The sequence below is a fragment of the Mobula birostris genome, chromosome 7, assembly GCF_030028105.1.
Source record: "Mobula birostris isolate sMobBir1 chromosome 7, sMobBir1.hap1, whole genome shotgun sequence".
Classification (NCBI taxonomy): Eukaryota; Metazoa; Chordata; class Chondrichthyes; order Myliobatiformes; family Myliobatidae; genus Mobula; species Mobula birostris.
The window spans coordinates 171,653,299-171,675,923 of record NC_092376.1 but is presented as its reverse complement, the minus strand read 5'-3'; the positions used below and the strand labels follow the sequence as shown (position 1 = coordinate 171,675,923).

The window sequence follows — 22,625 nt, the reverse complement described above, 5'->3', positions numbered from 1 at the left end:
TGTACCTCCCCAACACACACCCCCCTCACCCCACCCCTCCCATCCTCAACCCTTCTCACCTCTACCTCCCCAACACACTCCCCCCTCACCCCACCCCTCCCATCCTCACCTCATTCCCCTTCCCATCCTTAAAGCCCTCACCTCTATCTCCCCAACACTCCCACACACTCTCCTCCCTCACCCCACCCATTTTCAACCCCGTCCCCTTCCCATCCTCACCCCCTCACATCTACCTTCCCCACACACTCTCCCCTCACCCTACCTCTCCCATCACCCACTCCCCTTCCCATCCTTAACCCCCTGTCACCTCTGCCTCCCCAACACACTGTCCCCCTCACCCCACCCCTCCCATCCTCATTCCCCTCACCCACCCCTCCCATCCTCATTCCCGTCACCCACCCCTCCCATCCTCATACCCTCTCTCACATCTATGTCCCCAACACTCACTCTCCCAACCTCACCCATCCCCTGCCCCTCCCCTTCCAACCCCTTCCCATCCCCTCCCACAACACCCACTGTCCCCCTCCTCCACCCGCTTCCCTCCCATCCTCACCCCCCCTTACCTCTACCTCCTGCAACACTCAATCTCCCTACACTCATTCACTTGCAAAGATATTAGCATTATGCCAGTAATAGTCAAGGTGAATATTAAAAATGCAAGTTTCCCAGATATTGAGTGGGAGAACCCAGTGACTAATGGATTACAGGAAAGTGAATTCATTGAGTTATTGAATGATTGTTTTTTGACCCAGTATGTCAGTGAGAGGGGAGACTTATCTAGATTTGATATTCTGGAACAATCAGGATAGAATTCTGAGTGTGGAAGTTCTTGAGCCTTTAGGAACAAGTGATCATAACATTGTCTGTGTCAAAGTTTTTTTGGGAGAGTCCATCAGGAAAAACCAAAGCAATTAAATTGAATTTCAGAAAAGCAAACTGGAAGGAAACTGCTTCACATTGAGTCAGTTGAGGAGCAATGAGGTTGATTTAAAGAGTTAATACATGCAGTGCAGGTAATGTTCGTACCTGGTCAGGAGAAGCAATAAAAACCATATATCGACTACATGGATGAATTAAGATGTACATTAAAAATTATTGAAGAAAAGATAGCTATGTAAGAAATACAGAAAAAATAGAAATGAAGTTAACCGTAGGGCATATGAAAATATGAGAGCTATAGTTGAGAGGAAAATTCAGATTGCAAAAATCAGGTTGAAAAAGATATTGCTGATGATGCTAAGATTGACCACAAGAGATATTTTCAATACTTTAGTTGTAAAAGAAAAGTCAAGGAGTAGGTTAGGTGTATTAGGAATAATAGTGGGGTGATAAGTTATGCAGAGAAGGACATAGTGGATACTCTTAACTTGTATTTTACTAAAGAATTCACCTATGAAGATGTTAGCAAAACACCAGTAAGTGTAGAAAAAAATAAGGCTGTTTTAAATGACTTAGAGTTCTTAGAAAGTGAGGTCCTGCGTCAGGTGAAGAAGCAGAAAGTTAATAAATCTCCAGGGCCAGACAACATATATCTAAGGGTACTTTAGGAGGTTGTTATTATATATACAAAGGCCTAACATGTATTTTCAAAAGTCAGTCTGCTGAAATCCCTAAGGACTGGAAATGGGCTAACATTGTCCCGGTATATAAGAAGGGTAACCATACTGACCCTGGTAACTATAGACCAGTAAGCTTAAGGTGTATTGTAGGTAAGTTAATGGAAACATTAATAAAGAATGAGATGGAAAAGCAACTGATAAGAATAGGCATGTCAGCAGAAAGCCATCATGGGTTCAAAAAGGGGAAATCATGTTTTACTAATATGCTGGAGTTCTATAAGAAGCAACTAAATTTTATGATAACAATTGTGCAGTTAATATCATTTACTTGGACTTTTAGAAGGCTTTTGAGAAGAAACTCCACAAGAGGTCAGTAATCAAATTACAGGGATTCAGGGTAAGGTATGTGGATGGGTGCCGAATTGGCTCAGAAATAGAAAATGAGTTATGATGAGAGTACCACTTTCACACCTAGAAGATGTTTAAAGTAGGGTTCCGCGGGGATCATTTTCGGGGCTGCTGCTGTTTTTAATTTACATTAATGATTTGGATAAACACATAACAAATAAACTGGTAAAGTTCTCCAATGGCACAAAATTAGGGCGACAGGCTGATAACATTCAGGCAGCAGAATCAATACAATTAGATCAAAACACAATCTAGATGTGGTAGATAAATGGCAGATGAAATTTAATGTAAGTAGGTAAAATATTATATTTGGGAAGGAGAAATATTAGATACAAATATCCAAAGGGGGAGTCTTGAGTTAGAAAGTGCGCTGTATGAGATAGATTTGGGAGTGCTCTGAGGGCGATCGTCCTCATCCAGCGGCCCAGTCAGTGGCGGGAGCAGAGCTCAGCGAATTAAAAAAGGGACATGTGAGGTGGCCATTCTTGGGAGTGGGTCAGTGGTGAGAGTAGGAGTGACAGGCTTCGACATGAAAGAGGCGTTGGCTCTTGGTAAGTTTCCGTTAAGGTTCCCTTTTTTTATCTTGCTGTATTTAGTGTAGTAAATGGTTGTTGTGTGTTCTCCATGGTGGATGCTGGAGTCCTGAGAGACCCAGTATCTCCCAGGGAACTACATCTACGTGAAGTTTATCTGGCTGTAAGTCCTTGAAGATCGTATTAGGGATCTGGAGCAACAGCTGGATGATCTGCAGCTTGTATGGGACAGTGAGGAGACGATTGATCAGAGTTACAGGGAAATAGTCAACCTGAAGTTGCAGGAGGTGAGCAGCTGGGTGACTGTCAGGAGAAAAGGAAATGTGAATAGGCAGTTAATGCAGAGCACCCCTGTGGCCATTCCCCTCAATAATAAGTTTTGTGTACTGTTGTGGGGGATGACCTCCCAGGGGAATGCCATGGAGACCAGGTTACTGGCACTGAGCATGAGTCCATGGTGGAGAAGGGAAAGATGGAGAAAAGGGGAGCGGTCATGGTAGGGGACTCAATAATCAATGGAACAGGCAGGAGATTCTGTGGACTTGAATGAGACACCTGGATGGTATGGGATGTCTCGGATCTCGTTCATAGCATTTTGGAGGTGGAGGGAGAGCAGTAAGATGTCTTGGTACATATTCATACCAATGACATAGGAAAGAAAACCAAAGAGGTCCTGAAGAGAGAACTTGGAGAGCTAGGTTGAAAGTTGAGAAGCAGGACCTCCAGGGTAGTAAATTCTGGATTGCTGTCTGTGCCACACATCAGTGAGGGTAGAAACAGGATGATTTAGCAGACTAATGCGTGGCTGAGAAGCTTGTGGAGGAGGCAGGGCTTCAGGTTCTTGGATCAGATCATTGGGATAACTTCTCGGGGGCGGTGGGGGGGGTATGATCTGTACAAAAGTGACGGGTTGCACCCAACCTGAGGAGGACCAATATTCTCATGGGCAGCCTTGTTAGAGCTGGTGGGGAGTGTTTAAACTAATTTAGTAGGGGACTGGAAAACGGAGTGATGGGACTCAGGATAGGACGGATGGTAAAAAGGCAAAGATAGTGTGCAGGCTGTCAGGAAGGGCAGGCAAATGATAGGACAGAATTGTAGCCAGCAAGGTGAGTATCAGTGCAGTAGGAATGCAGAATCCAAAAGGATAGCAAAAGGGCAGTACTTTAAGTGTTACATCTCAATGCACGGAGTGTAAGAAATAAGGTGGATGATCTTGTTGCACTATTACAGATTGTCAGGTATGATGTTGTGGCCATCACTGAATCATGGCTGAAGGGTGATTGTATTTGGGAGCTGAATGTCCAAGGTTATGCTTTGTCTCGGAGGGATAGGAAGGTAGGGAGAAGGGGTGGTGTGGCTCTGCTGGGAGAGAATGGCATCGGATCAGTAGAAAGATGTGACACAGGATCGGAAGGTGTCAGATCCTTGTGGGTTGAGTTAAGAAACTGCAAGGATAAAAGGATTTTAAAAATTCTACTGTTTAGTCATCTGGACCAGGTGCTTTACCTGAATTCATTGAGGAAATGGCATCCTTTTCTACTACACTCTTTCCCTGGTTATGTAGAATCTTTAAGGATGCAGTATCTATAGGTAAATTACCGCAATCTTTTTATCGAGCTTCTATATCCCTAATTCTTAAAAAAGATAAGGATCCTGCTGAATGTGTATCATATAGGCCTATATCCTTGCTAAATGTGGATTCCAAGATTTTTTTCTAAAATACTGGCAACGAGACTGAAGAATGTATTGCCTCAAATTATTTCTGTTGACCAGACTGGATTTATTAAAAATCGTTATTCCTTCTTTAATATTAGGGGATTAATGAATATTGTTTATACTTCTTCACCTAGAACTCCAGAATGCGTCATTTCACTGGACGCTGAGAAAGCTTTTCACAGAGTCGAATGGACATATTTGTTTAATACGCTTGAGAAATTTAATTTTAGTCCGATATTTATATCTTGGATTAAATTGATATACCTTACCCCTTCAGCTTCGGTATTTACCGATAATCAAAGATCTCCCTTTCATCAGTTGTTTTGTGGTACTAGGCAGGGTTGCCCTCTTGGTCCATTATTATTCAATAGCTTATTCATGACTCACCTAATATATTTGGCATTACCCGTGGGAATGAGATACACAAACTATCACTATATGCAGATGATTTATTATTATATATTTCTAACCATTCCGGCAGTTTTAGCCCTGCTTGCTCAGTTTAGTAACTTTTCTGACTACAAATTGAATCTTAGTAAGGGTGAACTCTTCCCACTAAATATGCAGGTTCCAATTAATAGATGTTCACCATTCAGATTGATTACGGACTATTTTACTTAACTGGGTGTTAAAATTACTAAGGAGTGTAAGGACTTATTAAAGCTCAATTTTTTACCGTTAATTAATCAGGTTAAACAATTGTTTATTAAATGGTCCCTATTGTCTTTATCACTGATCGGCCGAATCAATGCTATTAAAATGATTATTTTACCTAAGTTTTTATATCTATTTCAAGTGATACCAATTTTTATTCCTAAATCCTTTTTTGATACTGTTGATTCTAAAATTTCCTCAAATATGGCAGAATAAAAATCCCAGATTAAGTAAAAAATACTTACAGGAACCAAAAAATGACGGTGATTTGGCATTGCCGAATTTAAGATTTTATTACTGGGCAATTAATAACCGATATTTAATATTTTGGACCCAGGATTTGGATATAATCCCAAGTCCACGATGGGTAAACCTTGAATGTAAATCTGTACAAGGGTTTTCATTGGTTTCTATTTTAGGGGCTTCGTTTCCCTTTGTTCTCTCTAAATTGAATAAACTAATGGTTAATCCAATTGTTAACTATACATTACAAATACGGTTTCAATTTCATAAACTTTTTGATTTGAACAAATTTATTTTATCAAGCCCTATTACATCTAATTTTTTTCCCAACCCTCTGTTATGGATCAAGCCTTTTCGATATGGAAAATGAATATGTTTTCGTGATTTATTCTTGGATAACTGTTTCATGTCTTTTGAACAGTTGTCCAATAAATAAAATTTGCCCAGATCCCTTTTTTTTAGATATTTACAATTAAGAAACTTTTAAGATACTATGCTACCTACCTTTCCGACTTCATACTCAACTGATATGACGGAAAAAGTTTTAGGTTTAAATCCTTATCGGAAGGGTTTAATAACAACTATTTATGATATAATTATGAAAATACAGCCAGGTATATCTGATAAAATTAAAAATGAATGGGAAAGGGAACTTCAACTTCACTTACCTATAGAGAAATGGGAGAAAATTTTTCAATTAGTTAACTCTTCCTCTATATGTGCTAAACATACGTTGATACAATTTAAGGTGGTACATAGGGCTCATATGCCTAAAGATAAACTAGCTCGTTTTTACTCCCATATAAATCCTGTTTGTGACAGATGTCACTCTGAGGTAGCTTCTTTGACTCATATGTTCTGGTCTTGCTCTCTTTTGGAAATATTATTTCAACCAACTCACATCAAAGTTGCTGGTGAACGCAGCAGGCCAGGCAGCATCTCTAGGAAGAGGTACAGTCGACGTTTCAGGCCGAGACCCTTCGTCATGAACGACAGGAAATAGAAAATGTGTATCAAAAGGGCTATGTTATGATAGTCATGGGAGATTTTAACATGCAGTTTGATTGGGAAAATTAGGTTGGCAATGGATCTCAAGAATGAGCTTGTTGAATGCCTACGAGATGGCATTTTAGAGCAGTTTGCTGTTGAGCCCACTAAGGCAGCAGTCGCCAACCACCAGGCCGCAAAGCATGTACTACCGGGCCGCGAGGAAACGATATGAGTCAGCTGCACCTTTCCTCATTCTCTGTCACGCACTGTTGAACTTGAACAGAGGGTTGCCAACTATCCCGTATTTGCCGGGAAATCCCGTATATTGGGCTAAATTGGTTTGTCCTGTATTTCCCCCGCTAAGGTAGAGCATTCCTATGAAACCGTTCGTAAGTCGAAATGGCGTGAAGTGAAGAAGCAGTTACCATTAATTTATAAGGGAAAAAATTTTGAGCTTTCCCAGACCCAAAAAATAACCTAACAAATCATACCAAATAACATATAAAGCCAAAAAGAAATAACACTAACATATAGCAAAAGCAGGAATGGTATGATAAATACACAGCCTATATAAAGTAGAAATAATGTATGTACAATATAGACGGGAAGATGAAGGCAAAACCGATTTGTGGGGAAAAAAATTGGCACGTACGCGTATGTGCGCATCATATGTGCATGTCATGCATGCGCACACAGGTGCCCGCGCAAGGCTTCATGGTCATTGTCATGAACACCGCCCCCCCCCGCCCCCGTCGGCCAGTCCGCGGTGCAAAAAAGGTTGGGGACCCCTGCATTAGGGGATCAGATATACTGGATTGGGTGTTATGTAATGAGCCGGAGGTGATTAGAGAGCTTAAGGTAAAAGAACCTTGAGGAGGCTATGATCACAATATGATTGAGTTCAACTTGAAGTTTGATTAGGAGAGAGTAAAGTCTGATGTTAGTGGAGTAAAGGAAGGAAAGGTGGAGGGAAAGAAAGGAAGGGGAAGGCAAAAAACAACGTGATAACATCAAGGATTGGACCAAGCTGGACAAGACTAGGGATGTTGTCGACAAGTGTTGGGACAGAGCAGCGTGGAGCGAAATCGTCCGCCAACTGGAAAATACAGATGCGACCTAACGACGAGCATCATTTTCCTGTGGTCTAATATCTCACCTCCCTTTTACTCTTTAAATTGCTGAAAAATCTTTTGGTACCCTGCTGTATATTATTGGCTAGTGTGCCCTCATATTTTATCTTTTCCCTTATTGCTTTTTAGTTGCCTTTTGTTGGATCTTAATAGCTTCCCAATCATCCAACTTCTCACTCGTTTTTGCTACCTTATATGCCCTTCCCTTGTCCTTTATGCAGTCCTTAACTTCCCTTGTCAGCCACGGTTGACTGCCACTGCCATTTGAGAACTTTCTGTACGGCAGATATCTATCCTGCGCCTTGTGAACTATTCCCAGAAACTTCAACCATCTTGGCTTTGCCGTCATCCCTACCAATATCCTTTTCTAATCCACCTGAGCAACCTCCTCTCCTATTGTTCTGTTGCACTACTGTGGTACAATTTAACTCTTTGCTCTGTCTCTATTTGTACACAATCATTTGCTTGTTCTTTCTTACATTCATGCTACACCCATCAAAGAGGTCCTGAAAAGAGATGTTAGAGAGCTAGGGTAGAAAGCTGAGAAGCAAGACCTCCAGGGTAGTAATTTCTGGATTGCTGACTGTGCCACAGGCCAGTGAGGGTACAAACAGGATAATTTGTAGGCAAATGCGTGGCTGGGAAGCTGCTGCAGAGGGCAGGGCTTCAGTTTCTTGGATCATTGGGATCTCTTCTGGGGGAGGTATGTCCTGTACAAAAGGGACGGGTTGCGCCTGAACCCGCAGGGGACCATTATTCTCGCGGGCAGCTTTGTTAGAGCTGTTGTGGAGGGTTTAAACTAATTTGGCAGGAGGGTGCTAACGGAATGAAGGGACTCAGGATAGGATGAAGGGTAAAAAAGTAAAGATAGCGTGCAGTCAGATTGTCAGGAATGGCAGGCAGGTGATGGGACATAGTCGCAGCCAACATGGTAAGTATCAGTACATTAGGGATGCAAAATCAAAAAGGGTAATAAATACAGTACTCAAGGTGTGTCTAAATGCATGGAGTATAAGAAATAAGGTGGATGACCTTGTTGCACTATTACAGATTGCCAGGTATGATGTTGTGGCCATCACTGGATTGTGGCTGAAGGATGGTTGTAGTTGGGAGCTGAATGTCAAAGGTTACACATTGTATCAGTGTTGGCGCATGGCCAAGTGGTTAAGGCATTGGTCTAGTGATCTGAAGGTCGCTAGTTCGAGCCTCAGCTGAGGCAGCGTGTTGTGTCCTTGAGCAAGGCACTTAACCCCACATTGCTCTGCGAAGGCACCGGTGTCAAGTTGTATCAGCTCTCGTGCCCTTCCCTTGGACAACATCGGTGGCATGGAGAGGGGAGACTTGCAGCATGGACAACTGTTGGTCTTCCATACAACCTTGCCCAGGCCTGCGCCCTGGAAACCTTACAAGGCGCAAACTTATGGTCTCACAAGACTAACGGATGCCTATAACACATTGTATCAGAGGGATAGGAAAGTAGGCAGAAAGGAGGCGTGGCTCTACTGGTAATGAATGGCATCAAATCAGTAGAAAGATGTGACATTGGATCAGAAGATGTTGAGTCCTTGTGGGTTGAGTTAAGAAACTGCAAGGGTAAAAGAACGCTGATAGCAGTTATATACAGGCCTCCTAACAGTGGCTGGGAGGTGGACCACAGGTTACAGCAGGAAATAGAAAAGGCATGTCAAAAGGGCAATGTTATGAAAGTCATGGGAAATTTTAACATGCAGGTTGATTGGGAAAATCAGGTTGGTAATGGATCTCAAGAGAGTGAGTTTATTGAATGCCATAGAAATGGCTTTTTAGAGCAGTTTGTTGTTGAGCCTACTAAGGGATCAGCTATACTGGATTGGGTGTTATGTAATGAACTGGAGGCAACTAGGGAGCTTAAGGTAAAAGAACCCTTAGGAACCAGTGATCACAATATGATTGAGTTCAACTTGAAATTTGATAGGGGGAAAGTAAAGTTTGACATAGCAATATTTCAGTGGAGTAATGGAAATTACAGTGGTATGAGAGAGGAGTTGGCCAAAGTAAATTGGAAGGAGCTGCTGGCAGAGATGTCAGCAGGGTAGCAACGGTATGCATTTCTGCGAGAAGTGACGAAGGTGCAGGATATGTGTATTCCAAAATTGAAGAAATACTCAAATGGCAAAATAGTACAACCATGGCTGACAAGGAAAGTCAAAGCTAATGTAAAAACCTACAGAGAACTGTCACGTACCCCATGATGGGAATAAAGAACCAGCAGAAATAGAAAACACTTTGGAGTCCAGTATTGCTATAAACTAATAATATTTATTAGTAACTACGCAATACAGTAATATAAATGTATATAAATCAAACAGGTTAGCACTGATTATATATAAGTATATCAGTAAGTGTGGAAATATATATGAAAACCAAGCTTCTTTAAGTCTAGGGGTAAAAAGATACAGTCTTACGATGATGAGTACCAAGTTCAGTTCAGTTCGTGGTATTGAGTTGAGTAGTGATGGAGAGAGAGAGAGGGAGAGATTTGAGTCTTCAGGTGAGTTGACGCTGTCGAATCTCCTCGTTGTCCTCTGAAATCCTTTAAAAAGTCACCGACTGTGACCACAACAAAGGGGACTGGTTTTCTGTGGTGGAGCTATCAGCCAGGCGAGGGTGGACACATGGACCACTTCCCACCAGACAACCCCTTTCCTTTTCACTGCAAGAGCGACAGATCGATCTGCCTGATTGATTCTCCAAAAACCCACTTTTTTTGCGGGCACAACAAACCTTATTCAGTGTCCAAAACGTGTCTGAGGTCTATATCATCTGACCTCCTATTTATCTCACCGTACTGAGTATCAACTGTCATTCAAATAACTCCTCCTTTCTCTCTCTCTGTAAGAAATGCAAGCAGGCCAACGTCCTTAGGAAAGTATAAACAATCTGTGAGCAGTCTTCGTCTCTCTCTCTCTTTTAAAAACAAGTTGTTGGTGTTAAATAAATCTCTCTTTTCAAAAGCACAGTTAATAGGGGTAAATGAGCACAGTTCATAGGGGTAATTCAGGACCCCGTCCCAGAGCAACTAAAAAAAAATCATTAGAAGGATAAAGATGAAATATGAAAACAAGCTAGCAAGCAATGTCAAAGTGGATAGTAAAAACTTTTTCAAGTAAGTAAAAAAATAAAAGAGAGATGAGAGTGGATATAGGACTGCTAGAAAATGGGGCAGAAGAAATAATAACTGGGGAACAAGCAGATGGCAGATGAACTAAATGAGTATTTTGCTTTAGTCTTCACTGTGGAAGACACTAGCAGTGTGCCAGGTGTATGTGAAGGAAGAGAAGTGGGTGCAATTGCTATTGCAAGGGAGAAGGTGCTCAAGAAGCTGAAAGATGTAAAATTACATGTCACCCAATCCAGATGAACTGCACCCAAGGGTAGCGTTAGAGATTGTGGAGGCATTAGCAATGACCTTTTAAAAATCTTTGGACTCTGGCAATGGTGCCAGAGGACTGGAAAATTGCAAAAGTTACTCCACTCTTTAAGAAAGGAGGAAGGCAGCAGAAAGGAAATTATAGACCAGTTAGCCTAACCTCGGTGGTTGGGAAGATGTTAGAGTCAGTTGTCAAGGATGAGGTGATGGAGTACTTGGTGACACAGAACAAGATAGGACAAAGTCAGCATAGTTTCCTTAAGGAAAAATCCTGCCTGATGAGCCTGTTGGAATTCTTTGTGGAGATTATGTGTAGAATAGATAAAGGACATGCAGTGAATGTTGTATATTTGTACTCTAAAAAGGCCTTTGACAGGGTGCCACACATGAAGCTGCTAACCAAGTTAAGAGTCCGTGGATTTACAGGAAAGTTACTAACATAGAAACATAGAAAATAGGTGCAGGAGTAGGCCATTCGGCCCTTCGAGCCTGCACCGCCATTCAGTATGATCATGACTGATCATCCAACTCAGAACCCTGTACCAGCCTTCCCCCCATACCCCCTGATCCCTTTAGCCACAAGGGCCATATCTAACTCCCTCTTAAATATAGCCAATGAACTGGGCTCAACTGTTTCCTGTGGCAGAGAATTCCACAGATTCACCACTCTCTGTGTGAAGAAGTTTTTCCTAATCTCGGTCCTAAAAGGTTTCCCCTCTATCCTCAAACTGTGGCCCCTCGTTCTGGACTTCCCCAACATCAGGAACAATCTTCCTGCATCTAGCCTGTCCAATCCCTTTAGGATTTTATACGTTTCAATAAGATCCCCCCTCAATCTTCTAAGTTCCAGAGAGTATAAGCCTAGTCGATCCAGTCTTTCATCATATGAAAGTCCTGCCATCCCAGGAATCAATCTGGTGAACCTTCTTTGTACTCCCTCTATGGCAAGAATGCCTTTCCTCAGATTAGGGGACCAGAACTGCACACAATACTCCAGGTGTGGTCTCACCAAGGCCTTGTACAACTGCAGTAGTACCTCCCTGCTCCTGTACTCAAATCCTCTTGCTATGAATGCCAGCATACCATTCGCCTTTTTCACGGCCTACTGTACCTGCATGCCCACTTTCAATGACTGGTGTATAATGACACCCAGGTCTCATTTCACCTCCCCTTTTCCTAATCGGCCACCATTCAGATAATAATCTGTTTTCCTGTTTTTGCCACCAAAGTGGATAACCTCACATTTATCCACATTAAATTGCATCTGCCATGAATTTGCCCACTCACCTAACCTATCCAAGTCACCCTGCATCCTCTTAGCATCCTCCTCACAGCTAACACTGCCGCCCAGCTTCGTGTCATCCGCAAACTTGGAGATGCTGCATTTAATTCCCTCATCTAAGTCATTAATATATATTGTAAACAACTGGGGTCCCAGCACTGAGCCTTGCGGTACCCCACTAGTCACTGCCTGCCATTCTGCAAAGGTCCCGTTTATTCCCACCCTTTGCTTCCTGTCTGCCAACCAATTCTCTTTCCACATCAATACCTTACCCCCAATACCATGTGCTTTAAGTTTGCACACTAATCTCCTGTGTGGGACCTTGTCAAAAGCCTTTTGAAAATCCAAATATACCACATCTACTAGTTCTCCCCTATCCACTCTACTAGTTACATCCTCAAAAGATCCTATAAGATTCGTCAGACATGATTTTCCTTTCACAAATCCATGCTGACTTTGTCCGATGATTTCACCGCTTTCCAAATGTGCTGTTATCACATCTTTGATAACTGACTCTCGCATTTTCCCCACCACCGATGTTAGGCTAACCGGTCTATAATTCCCCAGTTTCTCTCTCCCTCCTTTTTTAAAAAGTGGGGTTACATTAGCCACCCTCCAATCCTCAGGAACTAGTCCAGAATCTAAAGAGTTTTGAAAAATTATCACTAATGCATCCACTATTTCTTGGGCTCCTTCCTTAAGCACCCTGGGATGCAGACCATCTGGCCCTGGGGATTTATCTGCCTTTAATCCCTTCAATTTACCTAACACCATTTCCCTACTAACATGTATTTCCCTCAGTTCCTCCATCTCATTGGACCCTCTATCCCCCTGCTATTTCCGGAAGATTATTTATATCCTCCTTAGTGAGGACAGAACCAAAGTAGTTATTCAATTTGTCTGCCATGTCCTGGTTCCCCATAATCAATTCACCTGTTTCATGGCTAGAGCATTGGCTGATTGGAAGAAGGTAGCGAGTGGGAATAAAATGATCCTTGTTTGGGGTCAGGGGTCAGTCTTGAGACCACTTCTTTCTATTGTGTACATAAATGATTTGGATGATGAAATAGATGGCTTTGTTGCCAAGTTTATCGATGATACGAAGACTGGTGGAGGGGTAGGTAGTTCTGAGGAAACAGGCAGGATGCAGAAGGACTTAGACAGATTAGGAGAATGGACAAGAAAGTTGCAAAGGAATTTATAATGCATGGTCATGCACTTTGGTAGTAGAAATAAATGTGTGGACTATTTTCTAACGGGTGGAAAATCCAAAGTTCTGAGATGCAAGGGACTTGGGGGTCCTTGTGCAGAATCCTCTAAAGGTTAACTTGCAGGTTGAGTTGGTGGTGAGGAAGACAAATGCAATGTTAGCATTCATTTCAAGAGCAGGAATGTGATGGTGGGACTTCATAAGGCACTGGTGACGCCTCGCCTTGAGTATTGTGAACAGTTTTGGGTTGCTGATCTTAGAAAAGATGTGCTGGCATTGGAGAGGGTCCAGAGGAGGTTCACAAGGAATGAAAGGGTTATCATACGAGGAATATTTGATGGCTCTGGGTTGGTACTTGCTGGAATTCAGAAGGATTGAAACCTTTCAAATGTTGAAAGGCCTAGACAGAGTACATGTGGAAAGGATGTTTCCCATGGTGGGGGAGTCTAGGACAAGAGGGCACAGCCTCAGGATAGAGGGGCGTCCATTCAAAACAGAGAGGTGGAGAAATTTCTTTAGTCAAAGGGTGGTGAATTTGTGGAATTTGTTGCCACATACAGCTGTGGAGGCCAGGTCGTTGGGTGTATTTAAGGCAGAGATTGATAGGTTCTTGATTGGACACGGCATCAGAGGTTATGGGAAGAAGGCCGGGAGCTGGGGTTGAGGAGGAGGGAAAAAAGGGTCAGCCATGATTAAAGGCGGGTCAGATTCGATGGGTCATACGGTCTAATTCTGCTCCTATGTCTTATGGTCTATAGTCTTATCATCTACTTGTAAACATGCTGGCTTATCCTCAGCTCTATCATCCTTGATCCCAGCCCCCTGCTATATTAGTTTGAACCATGCCTTACAACTCTAGTAAATCTGCCCATAAGAATATTGCTATCTCCTGGATTAAAGTGCAACCCATCCCTTTTATAAGGGTCCCATCTGCCCCAGAAGATGTCCCAATTATCCAGAAATCTGAATCCCTGCCCTTTGCTCCAATTCTTCAGCCACACATTTATCTGCCACCTTATTCTATTCCTATCCTCACTGTCATGTGGCACAGGCAGCAATCCTGAGATTACTACCTTTCAGGTCCTGCTTGACTTGCTTCTGTGGCCACTGGGGAGGCTGGGTGTGTCCTGGTAATTCCACATCTGACACCCAGCCCCCTATTCTCTCTAGAGTTGAATAAAAAATAAGGAATGAACTTGACTTGCCTCTGCACCTGTTTTCGCGGAAGCCTTGTTGAGCCAAAGCCTTACTTCTTTGACTCAAGACTGCTCTGACAATGGTGTCCGCTTGCTAGGCGGTACCTCTCTTTTGTAGAGAATGGGTTTTTTAAAGCTCTTCACCGGACCTACACGGACCTATTGCGTATGTGCATTATGCTAATCAACAACTCCTGTCGAACAGCTTGCTGGTATTTCAAGCTCTTTGTCAGACCTGTGCAGGAATACTTCTGCTGCATCTGCGCAGCGCTCCAAACAATGATCTGTCAGGTAGTTGGTAATGCAGAAGATAGTGGATTTGTCTATGACCACCCTTTGCAGCCTCTCACTCAGAAGTGGCTGGATTGTATTGAAGGTACTGGAGAAATCAAAAATATGTGATTACAGGGGTATGAAAGAGGAGTTGGCCAAATTAAATTGGAAGGAGATTAGGAGAATGGGCAAAAAATGGCAAATGAAATACATTGTTGGAAAATGAATGGTCATGCACTTCGGTAATAGAAATAAATGTGTGGACAATGTTTTAACCGGGGAGAAAATCCAAAAACCTAAGATGCAAAGGGAGTTGGGAATCCTTGTGCAGAACACCCTAAAGATTAACTTGCAGGTTGAGCTGATGGTGAGGAAGGCAAATGCAATCAACACGCACAAATGCTGGAGTAACTCAGCAGGCTGGGAAGCATCTATGGAAAAAAGTACAGTCGATGTTTGAGGACGAGACCCTGCCGAAGAGTCTCGGCCTGAAACATGAACTGTACTTTTTAACATAGATGCTGCCTGGCCTTCTGAGTTCTTCCGACATTTTGTGTGTGTTGCTCAGATTTGCACCATCTGCAGATTTTCTCTTGTTTGTGAAGGCAATTGCCATGTTAGCATTCATTTCAAGAGGTCCAGAATACAAGAGCAGGGATGTGACGCTGAGGCTTTATAAGGCACTGGTGAGGCCTCACCTTGAGTATTGTGAACAGTTTTGGGTTCCTTATCTCAGAAAAGATGTGCTGGCATTGGAGAGGGTTCAAAGGAGGTACACAAGGAAGATCCCAGGAATGAAAAGGTTATCATGCGAGGAAGATTTGATGGCTCTGGGTCTGTACTCACTGAAATTTAGAAAGATGAGGGGGGATCTTATTGAAACATTTCGAATGTTGAAAGGACTAGACAGAGTAGAAGTGGAAAGGATGTTTCCCATGGTGGGAGAGTCTAGGACAAGAGGGCACAGCCTCAGGATAGAGGGACGCCCTTTCAAAACAGATGTGGAAAAATTTCTTTAGCCTAAGTTGTGGAATTTGTTACCACAGGCAGCTGTGTAGGCCAGGTTGTTGATTAGTATGGGATCAAAGGTTACAGGGAGAAGGCCAGGGAGTGGAGCCGAGGAGGGAAAAAAAAATCAGCCAATGACCTAATTCTGCTCCTGTGTCTTTTGGAGACTCATTCCAGGTCTGCAGTGTATGAGCTATGAAGTAAAATTGAAAAAATTAAATCTCCTAAGTAGGCATAGAATAAGAGGAGGCATGATAGAAATGTTCAAAATCATTAAGGGTATACTAAGATGGATGCCAGCTGCTACTTCAAAATTAATTCAACAACAACGACACGGGACCATAGTTGGAAACTGGTTAAAGTGAGGTTTCACAGAAACATAGAAAACCTACAGCACAATACAGGCCCTTTGGCCCACAATGCTGTGTCGAACACGTACTTACTTTAGAAATTAGCTAGGGTTACCCATAGCCCTCTATTTTTCTAAGCTCCATGTACCTATCCAGGAGTTTCTTAAAAGACCCTATTGTATCTGCCGCCACCACCGTCGCTGGCAGCCCATTCCACGCACTCACTACTCTCTGCGTAAAAAAAAAAATTACCCCTGACATCTCCTCTGTACCACTTCCAAGCAACTTAAAGCTGTGCCCTCTCGTATTAGCCATTTCAGCCCTGGGAAAAAGCCTCTGACTATCCACACGATCAATGCCTCTCATCATCTTATACATCTCCATCAGGTCACCTCTCATCCTCCGTTGCTCTATAGTTTCCACATCCTTCCTGTAGTGAGGTAACCACAGTGCTCCAAGTGGGGTCTGACCAGGGTCCTATACAGCTGCAACATTACCTCTCAACTCTTAAACTCAATCCCATGGTTGATGAAGGCCAATACACCGTATGCCTTCTTAACTACAGAGTCAACCTGCGCAGCAGCTTTGAGTGTCCTATGGACTTGGACCCCAAGATTCCTCTGATCCTCCACACTGCCAAGAGTCTTACCATTAATGCTATATTCTGCAATCATATTTGATCAATTCTGGATTCACAAAGCAAGGTCCCGTTGGATCCCATGCCTCCTTACTTTCTCAATATGCCTTGCATGGGGTACCTTATCAACTGCCTTGCTAAAATCCATATACACTACATCTACGGCTCTACCTGCAATGTGTTCAGTCACATCCTCAAAAAATTTAATCAGGCTCATAAGGCACAACCTACCTTTGACAAAGCCGTGCTGACTATTCCTAATCATATTATGCCTCTCCAAATGTTCATAAATCCTGCCTCTCAGGATCTTTTCCATCAACTTACCAACGACTGAAGTAGGACTCACTGGTCTATAATTTCTTGGGCTCTCTCTACTCCCTTCCTTGAATAAGGCAACAATATCTGCAACCCTCCAATCCTCCGGAACCTCTCCCATCCTCATTGATGATGCAAAGATCATTGCCAGAGGCTCAGCAATCTCCTCCCTTGCCTCCCACAGTAGCCTGGGGTACACCCTGTCCGGTCCCGGAGACTTATCCAACTTGATGCTTTCCAAAAGCTCCAGCACATCCTCTTTCTTAATGTCTAGATGCTCAATCCACTTTAAGTCTTCCCTGCAATCGCCAAGATCCTTTATCGTAGTGAATACTGCAGCAAATGGGCACGTGGCCAAGTGGTTAAGGCATTGGACTAGCGACCTGAAGGTCGTGAGTTCGAGCCCCAGCCCAGGGAACATGTTGTGTCCTTGAGCACTTAATCACACATTGCTCTGCAGTGACACCGGTGCCAAGCTGTATGGGTCCTAATGCCCTTCCCTTGGACAACATCGGTGTCGTGGAGAGGGGAGACTTGCAGCATGGGCAACTGCTGGTCTTCCACACAACCTTGCCCAGGCCTGCGCCCTGGAGAGTGAAGACTTTCCAGGTGCAGATCCATGGTCTCGCAAGACTAATGGACGCCTTTACTTACTGAAGCAAAGTATTCATTAAGTATCTATGCTACCTCTTCTGGTTCCATACACACTTTTCCACTGTCACACTTGATAGGACCTATTCTCTCCCGTTTTATCCTCTTGCTCTTCACATACTTGTAGAATGCCTTGGGGTTTTCCTTTATCCTGCTCGCCAAGGCCTTCTCATGGCCCCTTCTAGCTTTCCTAATTTTATTCTTCAGCTCCTTTCTGCTAGCCTTATAATCTTCTGGATCTCTATCATTACCTAGTTCTTTCAGAATCAGAATCAGGTTTATTATCACCGGCATGTGACATGAAATTTGTTGACTTAGCAGCAGCAGTTCAATGCAATACATAATCTAGCAGAGAGAAAAAAAGTGATAATATTAAATAAAAGAAAACATAAGTAAAGAAGTAAATCAATGAATTGAATAAATTTTTAAAAATATATGCAAAAACAGAAATACGGTATATTAAAAAAAAGTGAGGTAGTGTCCGAAGCTTCAATGTCCATTTAGGAATCGGGTGGCAGACAGGAAGAAGCTGTTCCTGAATTGCTGAGTGTGTGCCTTTTTGACCTTTTCATAAGCTTTTCTTTTCTTCTTGACTAGTTTTTCAATAGCATTTGTACACCGCGATTCCTGTATCCTACCATCCTTTCCCTGTCTGATTGGAACGTACCTACGCAGAACACCACGCAAATATCCCCTGAACGTTTGCTCATTTCTGCTGTATATTTCCCTGAGAACGTCTGTTTCCAATTTAAGCTCCCTGACAGCCTCATATTTCCCCTTACTCCAATTACACGCTTTCCTAACTTATCTGTTCCTATCCCTCTCCAATGCTATGGTAAAGGAGATAGAATTGTGATCACTATCTCCAAAATGCTCTCCCATTGAGAGACCTGACAGCTGACCAGGTTGATTTCCCAATACCAGATCAAGTACAACCTCTCCTCTTGTAGACTTATCTACATTGTGTGTCAGGGAACCTTCCTGAACACACCTAACAAACTCTACCCCACCTAAACCTCTCGCTGTAGGGAGATGCCAATCAATATGTGAGAAATAAAATTTCCCACCATGACAACCCTGTTATTATTACACCTTTCTAGAATCTGTCTCCCTATCTGCTCCTTGATGTCCCTGTTACTATAAAAAACACCCAGTTGCGTTATTGACCCCTTGCTGTTTCTAACTTCCACCCACAGAGACTCAATACTTATTGTTAAGGGGGACAGCCACAAGGGTACCCTCTAGTATCTGACCCTTGCCCTTCCCTCTCCTGACTGTTACCCACTTATCAGTCTCCTGAAGCCCGAGTGTGACTGCCTGCCTATAGCTCCTCTCTATCACCTCCTCCCTTTCTCTGACCGGATGAAGGTCATTGAGCTGCATCTCCAGTTTCCTAATCCAGTCTGTAAGGAGCTGCAGCTCGATGCACCTTGTGCAGATGTGGCCATCCGGGAGGCTGGGAGTCTCCCAGACATCCCACATCTGACGCCCAGTACAGAACGCTGGCCTCACAGACATACTTCCTGTTTCTATTCTGCACAAGTAACTTACCCCGCCTCGATCCGTTATCACTGAAGCCCTGTTGAACCAAAGCCCTCCTACTCTATCTTCCTCTACTCCGTCGCACAGTGCTCTGACACCCACTCTATAAAGTTGTCTCCTTTTTAAACTCTTCCCGCTGGTCTAACTCGCTGACGTCTATGCACATCTGCAGTCGTTACTCAATCAAACCGCCAAAGAGAAAATGATCTCCTTTTTGAACTCTTCCCGCCGGTCTAACTCGCTGACATTCATGTGCCAGCACTGTTGTTTCTTGATTTCTTTATTCAGTGAGTTTTGGACACCTGGAACAAACTACCTCATTGAGTAGTTAAGAGTAGTACTTTAGAGACTTTCAAATCTAAACTCAATAGTTATTTGAACATAGTATGTGAATAGGAATTTGGCAAACTTTGTTGGGTCGAATGGCCTGTTCTTTTCAAACCTTTCCAATGTTCTAATGTTCTTTCTCTTACCTTTACCTCCCCCAACACTTCCTCCCCCTGATCCTCACCCCTCTTTCTCACCTCTGCCTCCCTCAACACTCACTCTGCCGCCTTCGTTCCTCACTCCCCTCTCTACAGTTCTCCAACATGTTTCCACCGATGATTGGTCCGATTCTGCTGCGATCCCATGTGGCAACTATGATGCTGTGGTTTTCCTTGGCACTGTTAATCTCCACCATTTCCCACTGCGGATACCATCTCCCACTGATACCTTCTCCAGAATTCCATGATTTCCATCACCTACGGTAAGTCCTGCCAGAGGTTAGGAGCCAGGCTGCGGGAAGCAGATCTCCTGCTAGTTAATTTCTCAATGGGGAGGTTGGTTGAACCCCATTTGTTTAGTGGTGTGCGGTGTGACGAACACAATGTGAGAGCCTTCAGTACAGAGCAGGGACCGATCTTCCATTTGGACAGAGGAATGGGACATTGTGGCCTCTGAGCTTAAAACACCGGGGGGCATTCAAACTATTGAAAGGCATTAGGAGCAGTCCTCTTACACACAAGGCTGGAGCTGTTGCAGTTTTCACAGGGTATGAGGATAAGTGCCTTGTCCACGGGTGGATGTCAATGACTAATGCTGTAATGTGGGAATCGGGAATTGGCGCTATGACCTCTACTGCGTGTGGGCCAAAAGGCCTAATTCTGTTCCTATATCTTCTGGTGTTGGATGTGAATGTAGAAGAGATAATCAGTAAGTTCACAGATGAAACAACAGTCGATGGTGCTGTGGACAGTGAGGGAGATTGTTTAAGGCTGCAGCAGGACCTAGTTCAGACGAAAAGTTGTTCAGTGTGTTGGCAGATGGAACTTGTTCCTGAAAAGTACGAGGCCAGTCACATAGGGATAGAACACATACAGTAAACAGTCAAGTGTTGGTGAACAGAGTGACTTAGGGATCCAATTCAACATTTCCTTGAAAACAGCAACACTGATACTGAAGGCCTTCAAAGGTAGGTGCGTAGACCACAGGAGCCGGGACATTACGCAGAATGTAGAATTCACCCTGCAGATTGAAAGGGAGAAGCTAAAGTCAGATGTATCAGTATTACAATGTAGTAAAGGGAATTACAGAGGCATGAGACATGGAGGGGTTGTCTACGGAGTCTCTGTGGGTGGAAGTTAGGAACAGAAAGGGGTCAATAACTCTACTGGGTGTTTTTTATAGACCACCCAATAGTAACAGGGACATCAAAGAGCAGATAAGGAGACAGATTCTGGAAAGGTGTAAGAATATTAGGGTTGTTGTAGTGGGAGATTTTAATTTCCCAAATATTGATTGGCATCTCCCTAGAGTGAGGGGTTTAGATGGGGTGGAGTTTGTTAGGTGTGTTCAGGAAGGTTTCTTGACACAATATAGAGATAGGTTTACAAGAGGAGAGGCTGTACTTGATCTGGTATTGGGAAATGAACCTGGTCAGGTGTCAGGTCTCTCAGTGGGAGAGCATTTTGGAGATAGTGATCACAATTCTATCTCCTTTACCATAGCATTGGAGAGGGATAGGAACAGACAAGTTAGGGAAACATTTAATTGGAGTAAAGGGAAATATGAGGCCATCAGGCAGGAAGTTGGAAGCATAAATTGGAAACAGATGTTCTCAGGGCAATTTACAGAAGAAATGTGGCAAATGTTCAGGGGATATTTGTGTGGGATTCTGCATAGGTACATTCCAATGAGACAAGGAAAGGAAAGGTACAGGAACCGTGGTGTACAAATGCTGTTGAAAATCTAGTCAATAAGAAAAGAAGAGCTTATGAAAGGTTCAAAAAACTAGGTAATGATAGGGATGTAGAAGATTATAAGGCTAGAAGGAAGGAGCTTAAGAATGAAATTAGGAGAGCCAGAAGAGGCCATGAGAAGGCCTTGGCAGACAGGATTAAAGAAAACCCCAGGGTGTTCTACAAGTATGTGAAGAGCAGGAGGATAAGACGTGAGAGAATAGGACGAATCAAGTGTGACAGTGGAGAAGTGCATATGGAACGGAGGAGATAGCAGAGGTACTTAAAGAATACTTTGCTTCAGTATTCACTACGGAAAAGGATCTTGGCGATTGTAGGGATGGCTTAGAGGGGATTGAAAGCATGTTAAATATTAAGGAAGAGGATGTGCTGGAGCTTTTGGAAAGCATCAAGTTGGGTAAGTCACTGGGACTGGGGATGGGATGTACCCCAGGCTACTGTGGGAGGTGAGGGAGGAGATTGCTGAGCCTCTGGCGATGATCTTTACATCATCAATGGGGACGGGTGAGGTTCAGGAGGATTGGAGGATTGCGGATATTATTCCCTTGTTCAAGAAAGGGAGTAGAGATAGCCCAGGAAATTATAGACAAGCGAGTCTTACTTCAGGGGTTGGTAAGTTGATGGAAAAGCTTCTGAGAGGCAGGATTTATGAACATTTGGAGAGGTATAATATGATTAGGAACAGTCAGCATGGCTTTGTCAAGGGCAGGTCGTGCCTTACGAGCCTGATTGAATTTTTTTGAGGATGTGACTAAACACATTGATGAAGGTAGAGCAGTAGATGTAGTGTATATGGATTTCAGCAAGGCATTTGATAAGGTACCCCATGCAAGGCTGATTGAGAAAGCAAGGAGGCATGGGATCCAAGGGGACATTGCTTTGTGGATCCAGAACTGGCTTGCCCACAGAAGGTAAAGAGTTGTTGTAGATGGGTCATATTCTGCATGGAGGTCGGTGACCAGTGGTGTGCCTCAGGGATCTGTTCTGGGATCCCTACTCTTCGTGATTTTTATAAGCGACCTGGATGAGGAAGTGGAGGGATGGGTTAGTAAATTTGCTGATGACACAATGGTTGGGAGTGTTGTGGATAGTGTGGAGGGCTGTCAGAGGTTACAGTGGGACATTGCTAGGATGCAAAACTGGGCTGAGAAGTGACAGATGGAGTTCACCCAGATAAGTGTGAGGTGGTTCATTTTGGTAGGTCAAATATGATGGCAGAATATAGTATTAATGGTAAGACTCTTGGCAGTGTGTGGAGGGTCAGAGGGTTCTTGGG

The 22,625-nt window shown here is 43.4% G+C and overlaps 1 protein-coding gene across 6 annotated transcripts in view; it reads left to right on the top strand.

Moving 5' to 3' along the window:
* The window catches only part of faxdc2 (fatty acid hydroxylase domain containing 2), a 104,109-nt gene that overhangs the window by 74,223 nt on the left and 7,261 nt on the right, over window positions 1-22,625 (top strand). For all 6 annotated transcript variants that reach the window (XM_072264540.1, XM_072264536.1, XM_072264542.1 and 3 more), the window contains one exon: window positions 19,691-19,857. In XM_072264540.1, coding sequence (XP_072120641.1) covers window positions 19,691-19,857 — 167 coding nt within the window. The remainder of the gene's footprint in view (window positions 1-19,690; window positions 19,858-22,625) is intronic.